General features: G+C 41.1%; 1 protein-coding gene across 7 annotated transcripts in view; it reads left to right on the forward strand.

Moving 5' to 3' along the window:
- TENM3 (teneurin transmembrane protein 3) overlaps positions 1–13,188 on the forward strand; it is a 620,275-nt gene that overhangs the window by 563,687 nt on the left and 43,400 nt on the right. For 5 of the 7 annotated variants that reach the window (XM_053916510.1, XM_053916509.2, XM_053916515.1 and 2 more), the window contains 4 exons: positions 1,785–2,052; positions 3,422–3,565; positions 7,781–8,030; positions 8,692–8,712. In XM_053916510.1, the coding sequence (XP_053772485.1) occupies positions 1,785–2,052; positions 3,422–3,565; positions 7,781–8,030; positions 8,692–8,712 (683 nt within the window). The remainder of the gene's footprint in view (positions 1–1,784; positions 2,053–3,421; positions 3,566–7,780; positions 8,031–8,691; positions 8,713–13,188) is intronic. The other 2 variants (XM_053916511.1, XM_053916512.2) reach the window with 1 other exon arrangement.

Genomic DNA, 13,188 nt, shown 5'->3' on the forward strand with positions numbered 1-13,188 from the left:
TTAGAAAATAAGTGAAGAGGAAATAAAGTTTTTGCTTTAGGTCTCAATGACTTGTATTTCTGGGCCATTCAGGAGTCACAGAATCTGTTTTTCAAATGACCCATTGATATTTCACCCCAGTGGTGAGAAAATAATGAGTTCTGTTTGGTTTGTTTACCTTATACACTTCAGTCCAAAAAAAGTACTGCCAACCTTAAATGCAGTGGCTCCCTCCATCTAATAGAGCTCTAAAAAGTTTCTACGTGTTCAGAAGCTATTTTGCCTAAGACCGTCTGTGGCTGAACCCAGACAGTGCGTTCAGTAAAGGAAGCCCGGCCGTAATAAATGAGTCTGTCTATTACAATGGAGCGATGCCTTCTTCATCCATTATATGGCATCTTCGTGTTCCTTTTCATGCCAACACCAGTCACTGACCAGGACGGAAGCTTATTTAGTTCATTCTTTTGTGCTGCTTCCAACTATTTGATTGTTCCCGTTGAAACCGACGGCTACACCCTCAGTATCCAGGTTTCTACTTAAGTTATTAAAATTTGGAGGTGGCAGAGGTGCACCTTCCCTACGTTCTGTGTGAGAGGAGACGGAGGGGACAGAAACACTTCTGAACTCTGAACCATGTTCTAAGATTTTCTAACGGGAAAGAGCAGTCCTTCAGGTCTGCCTGATGAGCCTCGATAGGGCCATCTGAGGAAGCCTCTGAAACGCCATGAAATTCCCCGCAGAGAAGGGGCAAGTTCCCTGCCCTGTCTGGCTTGCAGATAGCTCCGCCCCTCACGCTCTGTGTAGTAAGGCTCTGAGAGGTGCTGTTGTTCACCAAGCCAACGGGAGCGTTCGTAAGGAGAATCTGAAATCTTTAGGAAGATTTTTGTATACTGCGTAGAATGTAGTTTCCAAAATAACTCAATAATGTTTTGACACAATGTGTTTCGCATACATCAGTGTAAATTTGTGGACATTGATTGAGCTTGTCACATTGATGGGTAAATTGTAGGGTTCAGACTATGATTTTTTAAAAATGTATAAAGAAGATAATTCCTATGCAGGTAATTATATTAACTTTTTACAGCCTGGTTTCACTTCAGAAGGTATATAGTGTCTTGTGTGCGTTCAGTAACACGTTAGTTGTTCATGGGGAGATATTTTATGCACCTTTCAATTATTAATTCATTTACCATCCTATCGAAAATCAGCGGTGACTCCCAGCTTATTTAGCTAATTATGAGAACGTGCTATTTTCATATCACCTTTCATCGTGGATGTGGAATCTGTTGTCACTCCTGCCTTTGTAAGTTGTGGCCAGCCAGCTGATGAGGCCACAGCAGAGGTTTCGTCCCTTACTGAGGCAGCTGGCGGGGGCCAGATCTTTGGCCCAGACCACGTCCCTGTTCTCAGCCAGCCAGCTTCCAGATGTCTGCTCCACCCCTGGGGCCACGAGGAGGGGGATGGGTTAGAGAGAAGCCGCTGTGACCGTTCACAAACAAGTCGGTACGTGTCAGCCTGGCGGGGCAGCCACAGCGGCTGCTGCACCAGGAGTGGCACCTGAGGTGTGGAGCAGTAACACCTGCGGTGTGATGAGCTCCAAATAAACAACAGGATGCTGTCAGGTGGAGAGCACTCGGGCTGGCAGCAGAGGTGTATCCAATCATTGAGTAAGACAACAGCTCAAAAGGCTATTTGTGAACAGTGACTCTTGTGTCTCAGTTGCTCTACTCGTTTTGTTTTACATATAGTTTGTCTCGTAGTTGTACGCGATCACAGATCGGTGCTTTTGCTTTATGCAAACCTAGGTGCTGCATGAAGAAACCACAATTCCAGGGACAGACTTGAAACTTTCCTACCTGAGCTCCAGAGCTGCCGGATACAAGTCCGTTCTCAAGATCACCATGACCCAGGCCGTCATACCGTTTAACCTGATGAAGGTTCACCTTATGGTGGCCGTGGTAGGAAGACTCTTTCAAAAGTGGTTTCCTGCCTCACCGAACTTGGCCTATACCTTCATATGGGATAAAACAGATGCGTATAATCAGAAGGTCTATGGTCTGTCTGAAGCTGTTGGTGAGTTCCATGTAAATGTATATGCTACATCAAAAAAAACTGTCTTGATTCAGAACTAATCTAAAAATAATTATAACCCTTGGAGACCAATGGATGAGCAGATAGAAAGGCAGTGAGATTATGGCAGGGAAGTTGCACACAGGTTGGCTTAGATGTAACACGGGAAAAAGGAATGTATTCCATATGAGGAGAAACAGAATGTATCATCTGGGGGAAGGCTGAAATTGTATTTTAGAAGCATGTTCTGAATGAGATTTCAGGTTGTTATATGTTTTTCATTTTTTTCTGTATTATGTCCCTTTTTTAATTTTCTTCTTTTTTTATATAATTTTATCTCCCTCAACTTTCCTTACCTTTTTTTTTATCATTTTCTGTGTCTAACAACTGATGTAGTTTCAGTTCATAGTGATGTTTAACAGGATGTCAGACATTTGTGCCTAAAAATTACTTTAGCCCTTTGGACTAGAAGGACTGGTCAATTCAAGGAAAGAATATTCTTAATACATCAGTCAAATCCACTGTGTCACTGAGCGGCAGGAAAGTGGAATTGAAGTTTGACACGTTGAGATACACATAGAATAGCGTCCAGTTCAGGCTCCGAACATTGAAAACTAAGGATGACATGTGCTTTGCTCTATTAGTTTTTAATTTAACAAACATTGTTTCTGAAATTAACTTATAATTTGGACTTAAGTAATTCAAATCAATCAGATAATTGCCACTTCCTGCACTTTGTTCTAAATTTTAAAAATCCATGTTTCCTTGTGAACTATGAGGGTTTTTGTGATCTGTTCATATTATTTTACTGTTAATATCCTTTTTCATTCCTGATAATGTAATAATTTATCTGTCTTTTTTACTGTATTGAGTATAACTTACTGAAAATATTTTTCATAACTTAATACTCTGGGAAACTAAATGGTTCTAGTAATTCATATAACAAAAAGTATTTTTAGTGGTTATCATCTGATCACCAGTGGGAGCTGACTTATCTGAGATAATTACTGAACCATTTGCCCAATCTGGATTTCATTCTGTGCCATGAATCCCTTGTAAAGAGTAGTTTGGGGGGGGGGGGGGGGGGAATACTAGTTTCCATTAAATCAATACAAAAATAATATATGGAGGTCATATTTTTGGAAAAACATCTTTGATGTGATTAAATCTTCTCATATAAAAAATAAACTCTGCCCGTAAGTAAATGGCAATATTTACTTATGTAAATATTCTGAGAAAATTGTGTTCTGAGAATAGTTCTGAGACGATCCTCAGAACACAATTTTGAAAAAGGCAGACTTATCGAAATCATGGAAATAAGTTGTAGCTCTGCCGCACCTGACAGACGAACTCTGATCTCTCTTGGTTCCAGTGTCAGTGGGGTATGAGTACGAGTCCTGCTTGGACCTGACCCTGTGGGAGAAGAGGACCGCCGTCCTGCAAGGCTATGAGTTAGATGCGTCCAACATGGGTGGTTGGACACTAGATAAGCATCACGTGCTGGACGTTCAGAACGGTAAGATCTTGTCCACAGAGAGTTGACATCGCTCACCTTCGATCGCATAATATTGCAACAATTCTATTCTATGTATGTGATAGGATTAGAATTAGTAGCAGAAAATAAGGATGTACAGTTGACCCTTGAACAATGCCGGGGTTAGGGGCGCCAACCCCCTGCTCAGTGAAAAGTCTGCATATAACTTTCGACTCCCACAAAACTCAGCTGCCAATAGCCTACTGCTGACCAGAAGCCTTACTGATAACATAGACCTTCAATTCTCATTTATGTTACATGTTATATATATAACATGCTGAATTCTTACCATAGAGTCAGCCAGAGAAAAGAAAATCTTATTATGAAAAATCATAAGGGAGAAGAAAAATATTGACTGTACTGTACATATTTATTGAAAAAAATCTCTGTGCACGTGGACCCACACAGTGCAAACCTGTGTTCAAGGGTCACCTATGCTTCTAAAGTCTGTAAAACCTGAAGAGGGAACTGCGTAACACTCTTCTAACAAATGTTTTGGTGTTCATAGATCCATCACCAAAATAGTTCTCCCATTAGAATGTGAGTGACTGCCTTTGGTGCCGCACTGAAGGGCGTCCTCCCCACGGATTCGCCCGGGAGTGTCTGGTGCCACAGGAAGTCGATGAGTTGACCCAAAGTGCTTTCAGAGGGTTTACCCAAAAGGGAGGGAGGGGGAGCTTGTTTTAAGTACATAAAAAATAAAAACCCATGTTACTTTACCCAACTGTTACTACTAGATCTTAATCCTTAGGTAATTAGTCTATTCTGAATGTCTAGATTTTTTTTCAGTTCTTTATAGAGTGTACTTGAGAAAAAAATATATATCCTTACAATCTAATGGGGTTACATATGCTGTTATTTGACTTTTCAAATACTAGGAAAAAATAAATGGATAATCTGAGAAGAAAGCAAGAATCCAGAATAAACCTTGTAGTAGACTGGATAATACAAGTGGATTGCTCTGAAAAAATGTATTTTAGCTATCACAAACCAAAAGAAAAAAATTACTTGCAAAATTAGACCGGCTTAATCTCATAAAGAATATTATTTATGGTAAATAAATGCAGTTGTCTTTACATTTGGTCCATATAATGGCTACATCTCAGATACTTTATAAGTACTTTCTAGAAAAGCAGAACCAAAAGGTAGTGACTCGGCTCTCCTTTTGCAGATTGCCAGAGAAGGAGATTGCAGTCTTGATGAAATAATCTAGCTTTGACTCTGCAGAGGTTTCTGGACAGTTCAGAATATTGAATGTAGCAGTCAATAGAACTAAATATTTGACTGTGATTAATGGTTACTTATTCAGATTAATGTTGCTTTGATATTTGTTGGGGTTTTTTTAATTAGTTAATTTGGAGAGGATATATTTTCAGCCTCCAAATATACTAACTCTAAAGCAGTTTCCAAGCCAGGGCTCGTTGACACATTACCTCCTGAAGAGAATAGTAACTGAGCAAATCAATACTAAGAAAAAAAACAAACAGAAAGCCCCTCATGCCTTTCCTATTCCATAGCTGTGCTAAGCGCTGCTCCCTTTCTGTGTCCTGGACGTCAGGTTGTAGTTCAGTTTGCACCCTAGCAGTGTGGGAGCAGAGCCACCATCCCCCGTGAAGCACACGCCTTGGAAAAGTGAGCCTCCCAGCCAAGGAGGATGGCGGCTTTGTTCTGTCCCATCATAAGGCGTATGAGCAGTGGTAGCTTCAGTGTGTAATGTTAAAAACCCGAGGCTTCATCGTGGTCTTTCAGAATGTACAGCCTGTGCCAACTCTGTGGGTAGCTGCTCTTGACTGAATTATTGAAATCATATTTCACACCAATTGACATTCTGCTCCATACCTTCAAAAGTTCTTTACAAATGAAACTCAGGGAAACCTTTCTAGATGCATTTTAGTTATTCTGAGACTGTAGGGTCAAGTTCATAACCAATTAGCCCCAGGATTCATCCATGAGATTATGAACCAAGAGGGAGGCTGCAGGCAAGGAGCTCTAGGAAAGCTCTAGGAAAGCTCTGTAGTTCAATGCTGTTGTGATGCCCACCACTCAGTATGGTATTCGGGGGGATTAAGAAAACTGTGGATATTCTGAGCATGTATGTATGATAAAAATACACACACACACTCTACCACAATAATAATAGTTAGCTTTTATTAAAATATCAGCTCAGATGTAAAAACCGGACTAGCCCAAATTCTATCCTCCAAAAAACTGTCATAAATTATAAAGTACATGTTATTTTGAAATGCGAGGTAACCTATTTGTGGAATGAACTGAATGTGATTTCAAATCGTATCCAAGAACAGTTTGACAAGCAGTGGCTTTTCAAAGTGACATGTGTCTAATTGAATAAACAAAGTGATTTGCAATCGTGACAAGGTGGATGAGCTAGGGAAATATATCAAGGAAGAAGGGAAGGCAAAAATGGAGACAGTGACAGGTGTTTGTGCAGGCACCCTGGAACATGGAAATAAATATTCTGATGTTCATCTTTCTATTCTGTCATAATAGAGGAGAACCGTGAAAGACCAATTAATTGTTCATAGTAATGGCTGAATTCAGTATTGACTGAATACGTCAGGTGCAGAAGGGCGTAGGCTGGCTCATAGGATTCTTCTGATGGAAATTACAGAACTGGCTCTTAGAGGAAATTATAGTTTCATAATTATCAAATAACATAATCACAGAAAGAAGGATCTTATGTATCATTAATATATTCTCTGAATATTCAAGGCAGAATGCATCTGAGCTATTGTTATGATCTAGCCTTATGTAGATGATTTTTCTTAAATATGAATAAACCTATTTTATCTTTCCTGATTTCCTTATGCAAATTTGCTATGATTGTTACATCACCCAAATAGCAAAGCATTAAAAAAAGGTAATCCTACAATTCACCTCAAGTGCGCTGAGCTATAAAGGGAACATAAGTATTTTGATCTCTTCTTCACTTTCAAATTATTCCAAAGTGGAAGGGAAATATACTTTCTCAAGTTTCCGGGTGTACTTTCACAGGACGGTTCCCTGAACAGTTTACCTGCTTAAAAATATACGCGTTGGCTTGGAGAACTGCTTTGCAATGTAGAACAGTCGATAACGACCATATGTACAGCTTTCAAGTCAAAGCAGCAGGTGGTTTATACAGATGACACATTGAGAAGGGTCACAAAGTGTGTGTGGAACAATGACAGCTGACCGGGCAGTGGCATGGAGCAGAATGGAGCCGTTGATCTGTGGGCTGTGGCCATGATAAAATTAGACTAAAATTAGACTCTCAACTCAAACCTACTTTCTAACTATGAAAATATTTCATATTCATTTGGAGTTTTTTCTCAGATTTTCATTGAAGATCATAAGGGAACAGATTGGCATTTTGTCTTCTTAAAATATCATTGACACTTTCATGCCGTAAAGCAGAATCACTTTAAAGAATTAATGGGCCCTTCCACAACAGTTTTGTTATGTTTGAAATTTTGAACATGCCTTCTTATATCAGACAAAAGCATAAGCAAAAAGACTATTTTTTGACAGTATAGCAGAATATTGGAGGTTTGCTATATACTTTCTAACTTTGTTTTCCATAAAGTATTTTTAACTTAAAAACAATGATAAACCCTTTAGGAAGAAATTCATATTATGATGCACATTTTTATTAACTGGATTAATTTATAATATTTTCAACATCATTTAACAATTAGGCAAACCTGTTCTTCCCTGAAGAACATGATTTAGAACATGGGTCTCCAACTCAGTAGACATTAGGATCTTCTGGAGGGTTCTCTAAAGTCCCAGTGCCAAGGCTGCACCACACCCATCCCATCAGAATCTCTTGGCCGTGAGACTCAAGCATCAGTGTTTTTTGACAGCTCCCCAGCAGTGCCAACCTGCAGCCCGGTTTGAGAATCCCCGATGTGGAGCATGTGGGCTTTCAACTTTTCTTGTTTATCCTTTGTTTCTTCCACCAGCTATTCTTTCAATCCCTAACCGACAGCATTTTTCATATGTAGTCTATGCATTTTGGCATATGATATTTTCCAGTAGGCGGTTGAATGGAATGCTTTCCAACAGAACTTTGAACAAAAGTTTTTCCAGCCCAAGCCTAAATAGCACTAAATCGGAGTTCAATCTACAATGAACCTCTTTGCTTTCCATCTTTATACTTTCTGTTGTGAGAAAAAAAATGTGTTTTATTTCTTGTAGGCATACTGTACAAGGGAAATGGGGAAAACCAGTTTATCTCCCAGCAGCCCCCGGTGGTCAGCAGCATCATGGGCAATGGGCGGAGGCGCAGCATCTCTTGCCCGAGTTGCAACGGCCAAGCGGATGGTAATAAACTCTTGGCCCCGGTGGCGTTAGCTTGTGGGATCGATGGCAGTCTGTATGTGGGGGATTTCAACTATGTTCGCCGGATATTCCCTTCCGGAAACGTAACAAGTGTTTTAGAACTAAGGTATGTCTTTCCTTAATTTGGGATTTTAATGAAAACTAAACATGCCTTTGTGGAAAAAATAATGTTAAATCTAATGTCCTAATGTATTTGTTTAAACATGCCTTCCCCCATGTTTAAAATTCTCCCTAGAAAAAGAAGTTTGTTATTGATTAAAGTTAGGAAAAGCATCCCACGTATGAGCATATATTTTGCTGTAAATATATAAACAAGTATAAAGTCACCTAGTATGTAAAATGTCTCACTGGTCCCAGTGAATGTTCTGTTCTCTGGTAGAATAGAATTGTGATATTTAGGTGTCTTTAGTTGTCTCTAGAATAAATAACCTTGTGATATATACTGTTAGTCTTTTATTTCAGTATTTGAAATTAAGGCATGAAATATTTTCCTACAATTATTTCCCTGTATTCTTAGCCATAATGTCAATAGTTAAAGTAACAAATTGTTGTCTTTGCTTTGTTCATTTAAGTGTGATTATCAAAATCATTCTATTCTGTACACTGTTTGAGAAGCCTTGACCTACAAAATTTATTTCCAGTGTGATTGCTGCTTTAGTTGGCAGTTCTCCCTGCAAAGAATTAAAATCTCAGTAGTCGACTCATTATATTTTAGAAGCCTTTTCTAACTGTGCTTTTTTTCACCTTCTTTACCTGCTTCCACCAAGAAATAAAGATTTTAGACATAGGTAAGCATCTTGCTTAAAGGTTATTGTATATCTCAGATGTCCTTTTCACATTCCACTGTGATTCTCTGACATTTTTTTTCTGTCACCATTTTGTCGTGAGAGGGGAACTCGGTATCACAAAACGTCCAAAGAATTAAAACCGCTGAAAGAACGGACATTATGCGATATATTGCAAATCATATCATGTAATGTAATCTGAAAAGTATTTTCAAGTCGATTAATTAAATAAATTTTGAGACCAAAAATTTATTTTAATGAACATCTTCATATAACAAAAAAATGTTCCTACACTGTAGTTACTGACTCACATCATCTAAGTCCCATTGAACAAAACAAAATTGGAACGCAGGGAAGTTTAGTCTGACCAACAGCCAGGGCAGCTCCTGGGCTATTGGGCCCAACGCCTGTTCAGCATAGGGGACTCTGCTCAAGGAAAACAGTCTCAAAATATTTTTATTTTGGCAAGTTTTTAAAAAACCTAAGATGGTGTGAACCTGTTGCCAGAGCCGCAGCTGGACTTGGAAGGAACTTATATGAGTTCCTGGTAAATCTATTAACTTCCTGGTAAATCTGTCACCGCTGTAGTTCATATTGTCCTAGGCTGAGAGAGTTACTAGACTGGAGTTTGAAGAAGCAATGTTTTCATTGACTTCCTTATGGAGGAAAAGCCTTTTCTTCGGAGCCCAGGATGAATCCGGGTGAAGCAAATGTAGAGGCTCCCAAGTTTCTCAGAACCTGTTTGCTGGGTATATGTAGCTGGAGCACGTATAGGAAGATTTTACATAAGGATGCTTTTGACTAAACACTTTCCTCCAGACATTGAAAAGGGGGAAAACAACTTGTTTTAAAATAAAGCCAGCAAAGAGCAAGACAGATTAGATGTGCTCGATCCAGTCTGGCCATTCGAACCGTAATGAAATGGCATCGGATGGAAAAATGTGCAGTAGTTTACATGCCTTCCTGAGATTAGTAAAGCAACATAACCCATTTAAACTGTTGCAAAGAGGCTGACAACTAGGAAATCAAATCCAAAGTTCTCCTGGAAAAATGGGTGGCTGTTACATATCACTCGGACCAGGCGGCAGCCCACGACTCTATCTCTCTCTCAAGATCCCCTATTGATCTGGCTGGCACTGCCAGCGAATAGCTCAGTCACATGCTGAGATTAAAATTTCTCCAGACTCCTGCACATGCAAAGCTGTGCTGTGAGAAACCACAGCAGAATATCAAAATTGTTCTGGCCTTGCCTTCTTGGTAACCGTGGAGGAAAGAGGAAAGGCAGACAGGCGTGTGCTCCAGCTAACTGTGAAAAAGCTGGAGGCACTGCACCAAAAGCCATCAAAGCAGCTGCCTCTTAACGAGCGTGCCTCTTGCATGCCAGGCACGCTGCCAGAGACTCCCCATGCACGACTGCAGGTCCACACCACAGTCCTGGGGATCTGCGGGAGGGGCTGGGGGCTCGAGGAGCTTGCCTGTCTTTCCCAAGATGCAGAACTCGGAGACGAGGAGCAGAGATTTGAACCACTCTGAAAAGTGTGTTCTTTCCCCTGTACCACAGCCCGTTTCTATGGCTCCGAATGGCTAGGTTTCTACGGGGTAATTCCCTGGGTATTCAACATGCTAGGTTTATTTCATAATCATTTGACACATTAATTGGCACTATAATTTCTTTCTCAGGAAAACAATCTGTGCAGTTTGAGCTACATTATTATTAACAACACTTTATAAAGCGAACTCATTATGTACTAACTCGTGGCGTTTGGCGGTGATACTCGTTGTATCCCTTCTCTCGTGATCCTCTGTCACCTTCCTCCGTACGTCATCCTGGCGGCACGTGTGCTCCTGTGTGTGCCATGCATGTGCATGCGCAGCTGGGCCTTCATATGGATGGTCACTGTTACTAGATCCACGGTCCCTGATCACTTACCCTGTGCCGGGCACTTTGACTAGCAGTCGTAGCAGACGAAGTCTGTGCTCTCGGAACTCACGGTGTAGTCACTGGGAGAAGATAGGCATGCAACAGATTAAAAGCCCCAGGGTCATTCTTTGACACTTAATCATACCCACGGCTTATGCAGGGACAGTATACTTCTGGGGATGAAGGGGTCCCTGGGAGATGGCAGTGGGGTGAGGAAATGATTCCTCCCAGGGTTAGTATCTGACGTAGGTCAAAAACTGGAGTCTCCCGAGATGGAACAACCAGGAGAAAGGCGGGTGCAGTCAGGACGCAAGAACAGAGAGCAAGTCAGGTCATCGAGGTCTGGGAAAGTGGTGAACAGGTGTTCTGAGAGGTCTCAGACCCCCCTGGATGTGAGCAGGGGACTCATGTCGGCAACAATGAAGGATACAGGCAGAGAGAGGCAGGTGAGGGCCAGGTTGCTGAGGGCCCCGCCTGCTCTGAGGAAGGACTCTTCTCTCTCAGGGTGACAGAGCGGCGGGGAGCCGTTTCCTGGTCTTGTGCGTGATGGCAGCACACGCAAATGGCCTTTTACCATGGTGCCAATGTTCGGGGTGGTTTGATGATGACTGAGAAAACAGTGAGATGCCAGGTGCCTGAAAGAATACGGCGTCAATGAAGGAACTCAGCCAATAAACTAAAGAGATTCAGGGAATGGACACACCATGCATGGGTGATAAGGAACAGGGCGAGGTAGAAAATATCCAAAGTTTTTGAGCCCAAGTCATCAGATGACAAAAATGATTGACAAATATGGAGATTCTGTTTGCTTCATAACCAGTTTATCAAAATGTTGATTAATTCATTGATTACTCAAAATCAAGATATTTGAGCACACTGGAACTTCTTGATTTAGCTTAAAAAATGAAAATTCTTTTCAGATGCTTCTTCCTATTTCCCCCTCCTCGATTATTTTCCCTTTCTAGCTGGCGGGATCCTGCCTGGCTTGCTCTTTACCCCTCCTTCCCTGGCTAGCATGAAAGTCATGAATGGCTCAGTAAAACATAAAAATGCGTGCTTCTGGTCCTCTTCCTGTCTTTCACCTACTATCAACAGTCTCGTTCATTGGACTACTGGGGGACTAGTTAATAAAAAGGTTCAATGATAAATATCAAACCACAGTCTTCTTATTTTAAAATTCAGAATATTCTGTCACGCCAAAGATAAGAAGTACTGTCAGGATATTGTATCAAACAAAAGTCCCTAGCTATGCTTTAGTGACCAGATATAAATACTGCTCAATCAACATGTTACATTTTTTATACAAGTGGCAGCTTCTGAAATGCTTAAAAAATAAGTTTCTCTCAGATATGCTAAAATTTCTCCCTGTGATGCTTATAGTATTAGTTGGCTAACAAACCCTTTTTATAGGTAGTAAATTTTAGCTCATCCCTGTTCCAACTCTTAAAAGTTCCAAATAAAGGAACTTAAATTAATTAACTAATACCAGCCAAGGGGCAGTTAAACATGTAGGACTAAAAATCAACGTTGTGAATTTTATAATACCAATTAAAAGATCAAAGGAAGTGGTGGTCACTGGTCTGTGAAACTGAAGCAATTAAAGTTCAGATACAAATTAGAAAAACTTGATTCAGCACTTTTTATTGATTTAATATTTAAGAAAGTCAAGCAGACACAGGAATATCACACCCCCAAAGCCCTGCTTTCGATAATCTCAACAGACTTTGTGTAGCCAGGAAATAGATAGCTTACTTTTACATATAAGTATAATTTATGCTTCTGCAAATGTTCTGTGTTCTAAAGGCCACACACAGTTTCCAACTGAAAAGATGAAAGTGCTGATAACGGCTGTTGCGTAGCTCGTCCTTTGCTGTTAGTTCTCTAGTCTGCAAGGCTCAGTTACGACACAATGTGAGCAGATCTCGTCTGCTTTCACCCTTGGCTCTGAGACTGACTGAGTAGGACCTTGGAGCCGAGGGCTTGGTGACAGTGATCCTCTCGGGCAATTCCGGAGGAGTTAAGAATCAAGGTGCAGTGTTCTAAAGGGTCGCACCTTGACCTCCATTCTTCGATTTTTCTTCTCTGAGTGGAAATCTCAGTCAGTCCCAGGGGAAGGTCGTCCAGCCAGCAGCTGTCTGTTCCCAGGCAGGGTCTCCGCAGCCTTTTACACAAGATCAGTTATGATCTAAAAATCCCCCCCCCCCCATCTGCACCCGCACACCAGCCTGTCTGGGGCTTTGGCTTTTCCCAAGGCGGCAGTAAGAACTAGCTCACCCCCTCAGGAATCTCAGGTCCATCGCCCATAATAAGCTCAGAGCTTCTCTGCCACCAGGCTGTCAACAAAACATTTCTAAGCTTACAGGTTTGTTTTGTTGTTTTGTTTTGGGGTTGGGGGTTTTTTGGGGTTTTTTTGCTTTTTTGTTTTTTAGTGCTTCAGGTTGTATCCCTCCCCTCGTTCCCGAGGGGCTGGCTCTGACAAGCAGCTGTGTGTGGCTGCCCTGTGGGGCAAAGACTCCGTTCATGCCCGCTGCTTCCTCTACGGGTCACATTTTGCTGCT

This window comes from Desmodus rotundus, chromosome 13, assembly GCF_022682495.2.
Source record: "Desmodus rotundus isolate HL8 chromosome 13, HLdesRot8A.1, whole genome shotgun sequence".
Lineage (NCBI taxonomy): Eukaryota > Metazoa > Chordata > Mammalia > Chiroptera > Phyllostomidae > Desmodus > Desmodus rotundus.